Source organism: Rutidosis leptorrhynchoides, chromosome 8, assembly GCF_046630445.1.
Source record: "Rutidosis leptorrhynchoides isolate AG116_Rl617_1_P2 chromosome 8, CSIRO_AGI_Rlap_v1, whole genome shotgun sequence".
Lineage (NCBI taxonomy): Eukaryota > Viridiplantae > Streptophyta > Magnoliopsida > Asterales > Asteraceae > Rutidosis > Rutidosis leptorrhynchoides.
The window spans coordinates 275475758-275482109 of NC_092340.1; the positions used below are offsets into that span (position 1 = coordinate 275475758).

General features: G+C 34.8%; 1 protein-coding gene across 2 annotated transcripts; it reads left to right on the top strand.

The window, feature by feature from the left end:
- The first annotated feature begins 336 nt into the window (after positions 1 to 336).
- LOC139863039 (microtubule-associated protein 70-1-like) lies at positions 337 to 5960 on the top strand. 2 transcript variants are annotated; one of them, XM_071851686.1, is made up of 11 exons: positions 337 to 873; positions 989 to 1074; positions 2793 to 2858; positions 2946 to 3116; positions 3226 to 3396; positions 3500 to 3655; positions 4266 to 4412; positions 4531 to 4602; positions 4683 to 5156; positions 5297 to 5484; positions 5602 to 5960. In XM_071851686.1, the coding sequence occupies exons 1-11, from the start codon at positions 600 to 602 to the stop codon at positions 5639 to 5641; spliced, it is 1845 nt and encodes a 614-aa protein (XP_071707787.1). In that variant the 5' UTR covers positions 337 to 599; the 3' UTR covers positions 5642 to 5960. The 2 variants fall into 2 exon arrangements, with proteins under 2 accessions (XP_071707787.1, XP_071707788.1); XM_071851687.1 differs by lacking the exons at positions 337 to 873; positions 989 to 1074 and adding an exon at positions 1630 to 1681.
- Positions 5961 to 6352: the final 392 nt, after the last annotated feature.

Here is a 6352-nt window from a genome sequence, read left to right on the forward strand (position 1 = left end):
TTGATTTCGAAGATTCAAGGAAGCCTCATTTAAAAAAAATATATCTTATAACGAAAATGGTAGGAGTTATCTTGATGAAGATGATGGATGATGATGAAGGGACCAATGAAATTAAAATTTACAAACATAAGGGATCAATAACGTAAATTTCTAAAAATGAAATTGAGGTGACCTGAAAGGTTACCTATTATAGTATGTTAAATACATACAATAGAACAATTTAAAAAATTAAATGTGTACAATAAAAGATTTGAAAGTTAGATGCAATAATAAATTTAATGAAATTATTTAGTGAGAGTTCATATCCATTTTCATATACTTTTTCTTATCAAATACATCTAAAACACACGCACAAATTTAGTGAAGGGAACCTCTTACAACAGTTAAACAGATGCAGATTTAAATGGATTTCAGTATTGTATTTCTATTTCTACAGTAATTAAACAGTCACAAAAACTTCATTCTATTTCTATACACTATAAACTTCCTTTCTCTCTCATCGTTAGATTCTGCTATTTCTATAAATCGCAAACCCTAACTGTACAATAAGTAGTTTAATTACCACCTAATTCATGCGTTACTAACTTCAGATCCGAGTAATGGAAGAGGTTTCCGGAGAAGGTGATTTGATCGGAATGACGGACTCGCCGGAGTTGTATGACGGAGAGTACAACGGCGGCAATGTACGGCCTCCGATTTGTGATACGACGCCGTTGACGGTTTCTGGTGGAACCGGAGGAAGAGGTTCAGGTACAAGTAGTCGTAGGAGAGCTACTGTGAGGCCGAGCTTAGATGCTGATGATTTTATAAATCTGCTTCACGGTTCGGATCCGGTGAAACTTGAGCTTAATCGGTTGGAAAATGAAGTTAGAGGTGATTATTGCTTTAATGCTGAATGATCTGATTAACTATTTGAACCTGTTTGTTTGTTTCAGTGCTGTTATTAGTTGCTAGGGTTTTAATATACCCTTATTAATTGTATATGCAGATAAGGATCGAGAATTAAGTGAATCACAAGCTGAGATCAAAGCACTCAGGCTCTCTGAACGCCTGAGAGAGAAAGCTGTTGAAGAGGTATCGTATTGTGAATAGTATTATTTACATTTACACTGTATATATTAAAATTAATTTGTGTTCACTAATGGAACTGTATTTTATTAGGAATTAGGAGTCATTAATCAAAATTTTAATAATGTGAATACGTACATTTTTATTGGATAGTAAGAATTGGATGATGTGAACTGATATTTTGTTTCTTTGCTACTTTTAAAAGGTGTGTGTGGCTTGTAGACTATGTTTGTAACTCGTAAGCTGGATTTGGTTATATTTGTTCTTTGTTTATGATTATCAAATCTATCTGAAGGATATAACTAGTGCTTATGTGAGGTTCTATGGTGTTTGATGTTGATATTGTTTATTTGAGATAAAAAAGTGTGGAGTGTCATTTTCATAGACTGAGGTACTCACTGTTTGGTAGTTAGTCTATTTCAAGTGTTAGATATGAACATGGGTTTGCTGCTTTCATGTTCTTAATTAGTGGCTCTTGGATTTAATAATAACTTTTATATCTCTGTACGTGTCATATCTATGTGTCACTTCCTTTATATGATTTCAAGACAACGAGAGATGAAGGCGAGATACATCTGATGACGTTGTGTCAAACATGACCATACGATTTATAGTATGCCTTTCTATCTATCTATCTATATATATATATATATATATATATATATATATATATATATATATATATATATATATATATATATATATTTCGTTAATATTTATATATGTCGCATAGTTCGCTTTTGTGCAAGATATCAATTTGCCTCGATCCCCACTTCAATATATTCCTTTTAGGCCTGAGTTTGTTCAACTGACTAATATGATTTTGATGTTACGCACGGTGTTACACCGTTACTATGGTATTTTGACTGCACTCTATAGCTAATCATTGGTGTTTTGTTTAGCTTCTTGGACTCACACTTAATGAAAAATGAATACGGAGTATTACCATTAGGCTACTTTGCCTAAAAGAAACACTGAAATTATATCACTTAAAAGCTAGGACGTTACTTACTATGCAAGTTTTTTCATAGATTGTAGAAAAACATTAAGCAACGTTCAGTGGTCGAGGGACCCCTAGCACCTTTGTTTTAACATGAAGTATAAGTGGACACATAAATGGACTGCTTCCAATTTTTAATATGTTAGTAGTTTCAAGAATAAATTGATATTGCTTGTGTATAACATATTTGACAGATAAGTTACCAAATCTGTAGGAAGGAAATTCATGAAGTTTTAAAACTTGAGTAATAGATAATTAACATTCACATCACATGTAAGTATTAAAATTGACTTATTTATATTTGTGATTTTTTTGTCTCAATTCTGTGTAGACGAAGAATCAAGGGATAAATTAAATACATATGAGGTCATCTTTGTGCGTTTTTTTCAGGCCAAAACTTAAAAATGAAATACTCCTTGTGTGTGGATAGTTAATACAAAAGAACCCTGTATTGTTGCGCCTTTTGATAACGGATGAGAACTATATGCTAATGAAAGATTATTTTTGAGAGTAGATGAAGTATTCATTACTCAAATAGCATCCGCCTCATTTAAAGTACCTACATTGATATAAAAGGAAAAAAATCAGATGATACAAGCAATCTTTGTGCTTAACCTTACTTAACACTGCTTAATAGGCTTAGGATTCCTTAATAAACGTGTTTCCAAAGAAACAAAGTAGATTCTTAATAATATGAGTTTCACTAACATGTTTTGCTCCTTAGCTAACTGAAGAGTTGTCGAAAGTGGATGAGAAGCTAAAATTGACGGAATCTCTTCTAGAAAGCAAGGTATTGGTTGCCACATATATCTTCACGCATTTGTAATCTTCCCAATAGAGGATTAAATCTTATTTAAAAACTTTTTTGGTTAACTAGAATCTTGAAATCAAGAAAATCAATGATGAGAAGAAAGCATCCATGGCAGCTCAGTTTGCAGCAGAAGCGACCTTAAGAAGGGTTCACGCAGCTCAGAAAGATGATGATATGCCTCCAATTGAGGCAATCCTTGCACCTTTAGAAGCTGAGCTCAAACTGGCCAGACACGAGGTATGGTTTTGTATTTTAAGTTTCAGATGATGTTTTAAATTCCAATAAGTCACTGCAGATTTGCAGATGGGTATGAAATATTTGAACATGATGATGTTTTGAATTTCAGATTGCAAAGCTGCAAGATGATAATAAAGCATTAGATAGACTGACTAAATCGAAAGAGGCTGCTTTACTTGAAGCTGAGAGGACTGTACAGGTTGCCTTGGCAAAGGCATCTTTGGTTGATGATTTACAGAATAAGAATCAGGAGTTAATGAAGCAGATAGAAATTTGCCAGGTCAGATTAGTAATTTAAAGGGGATAATGTACGCGCTGCTGACACTTTTTTCACTTTTTCAATATGTATAGTCACAATTCCTCCCGTTTTTATTTATTTTCAGGAGGAAAATAAAATATTAGATAAAATGCATCGTCAAAAGGTGGCTGAGGTGGAAAAGCTTACCCAAACTGTACGGGAACTTGAGGAAGCCGTTCTTGCTGGCGGTGCAGCTGCAAATGCTGTGAGGGACTATCAACGAAAAGTTCAAGAAATGAATGTAAAAAACAATCCCATTCTGCTTTTGATTAGACTCTATACATATTCCTAGTGGATAGAAATATTGACCCGTTTACTTTATTAATGAATCCAATTGGGTTGTTTTATATCCCAAACGGGTCAAATCAAAGAGTTAGATAGAAGTGAAAGGGTTAAATGGGTCAAACGGATTGAAAACTTTCTTGAATTCTTTTTAAGTGTACAACCTTCAAATCGTTTTATTCGGAGATCAGATTATTATCATTTCTTTTGGTACGACTATTGTTTATGTGCTCATAATTAATACATTACTCAGTTCTACCAATAGGCCTTTGGTCTAGTGATATCAAGGTGTTTGTAAGTAACTCCCCAACCTAATCGTCTTGGTTCAAGTCCCGGCTGGTCCAATGGTGTAAAGTAGGGTAGAGTAGGCTGGGTGGGTGTTTGCTGTTGAAAAAGTTGTAAGAAGATAAATGATAAAGGACTCAAGGTGCCAGCGAGTTAACCTAGCCTGGTCTTGTTTGTTTTGACCCATTCCAAAAAGAACCTGTTTTGACCATACCCAGTATGTTCCCTTTTCTACCTCTACACGTGGTTTGGTTAATAACTGATTTGGTGTTTTTCATAAATAGGAGGAAAGAAAAACACTTGACAGAGAACTAGCTCGTGCTAAAGTTACAGCAAATAGAGTGGCAACTGTAGTAGCTAATGAATGGAAAGATGCTAATGATAAAGTGATGCCAGTAAAGCAATGGCTGGAAGAAAGAAGGTTCTTGCAGGTATTGCAAGGACCAAATATACTCTATACCTTTTCGTTTCAATATTATTTGCCGCAACGTTTTTTTCGTTCATCTGTCATCTAGTTATTGACTTGTCACTTCACCCATTTGTTAACAGAGTGAGATGCAACAATTGAGGGACAAACTAGCTATAACTGACCGGGCTGCAAAATCTGAAGCACAACTGAAAGTAATAATATTCTGTTACTTATTAGATTGTCTATTTTTCCCCTTCTTGAATTTTTAATAATTTTTCAAATAAAAATATAGGAAAAATATCAACTAAGGCTCAGGGTGTTGGAAGATACGTTAAGATCCCCAAACACAGTTTCTTCTTCACGGCGCCAATCTTTAGGTGGAGCTGATAACTTTTCAAAGTTGGCTTCAAATGGATTTTTACCAAAAAGGTCACCATCGTTTCAGATAAGATCGACAGTTCCATCTGGTTCCAGTTCAGTGTTAAGGCATGCAAAGGGTACCTCAAAGTCATTTGATGGTGGGACCCGATCACTTGATAGGGGTAAACTTATCTCGAGTGGCGGTAACAGTCCTACTTTCAATATCGGGGAATCATGTGTTGAAACCAAGGACAATGAAACCCCTACTAATTCGGATGAAAAACCCGAAACAGAGGATATGGTGCCGGGATTATTGTATGATTTGCTGCAGAAAGAAGTGATTTCTTTGAGGAAATCTAGTCAGGAAAAGGATCAGAGCCTTAAAGACAAGGATGATGCCATTGAGGTTCATATCTTTCTCTTTAATGTTCTTTAAGGAAACAATGTTTCAAGTCAACCCAACCCATCTTGACCGGTAGAAAATATTACCTATTTTATCTCAACTAATAAAAGGCTGTAGTAATTCATTTGGATTTATGACTACAGATGTTAGCAAAGAAAGTAGATACATTAACAAAGGCTATGGAGGTTGAGGCCAAAAAGATGAGAAGGGAGGTTGCTGCAATGGAAAAGGAGGTGGCTGCCATGCGTGTTGAGAAGGAACAAGACAATAAGGTTAAACGTGTTGGGAACTCGAAGGGTCCTGTCAACACCTCTCAGTTACTTCCAGCCAGGTATGTTACATTGGGTAGTAGTTTTTTTGGAATAATAATCGAAATGATTGAAAATTTGATTTTAAGGTAAGCATTTGTTGTGCTAATAAGTGTTTCATTGTTTAATGTGTTTGTCAGGAATGTAGTGAGAGGTGGATTAACCCGAAGCACCCAATAACAATAACAAGAAAGCTCCCAAAAAAAGAAAAAAAAAACAAGAAAGGGTGAATGAGTATTACTTTTGAATATATTTAATAATTATATAATATATAATGTATAACTAGTATACCCATGGGGGTTGTGAAACAAGAGAGAGAGCTGGGTATGTTTTTTTCTGACTGGTTGTGTAGAAGAAATTAGCAGGTGGGAGTGAAGCTGAGCTAACATTTTCTGACTGGTTGTGTATATGATAGCTTCTTTTTATTGTGTTTATTAGTGTGATTTGTGATAAAAAAAGAAAAAGAACAAAAAGCCTTCTGATTTGTTTGTCTTTTGTGGTGTATGTTTTACTTCATGTTGCTATTCTTTCATTTACAAAATGAATTTGAATTTATACCTTAATTGATGTAGAATCTAGATTTCTCCTTGTGAAGTTTTGTTGGATTAAACTGGATACTTTTAAAAATGGCTTAAAATAATAACTATACTGCTGAGGTCCATCTCAATCCAAAAATGGCTTAAAATAATAACTGTAAGTTTAGTTTACGGCATTTTGGTTGGTTTGTTGGTGTTGTGTGTTAGCTTATTTTGTCTTGGTCCGTTTCGTGGTTTCCTTATTGGTATAGGTGCACAAAAACCGGATCCGGACCGGATCCGGATTTAAAAAAACCGGACAAAAAAAATCCGGATTTTTCCGGATCCAGTTCCGGTTCCGGATCCGGTTCTCGGG

Coding starts and splice junctions, on each gene's coding strand:
- LOC139863039 (XM_071851686.1), top strand. CDS start 600: ATGGAAGAGGTTTCCGGAGAAGGTGATTTGATCGGAATGACGGACTCG. Junction 3,117..3,225: donor TCAAACTGGCCAGACACGAG/GTATGGTTTTGT, acceptor TTTGAATTTCAG/ATTGCAAAGCTGCAAGATGA. Junction 5,157..5,296: donor ACAAGGATGATGCCATTGAG/GTTCATATCTTT, acceptor TTATGACTACAG/ATGTTAGCAAAGAAAGTAGA.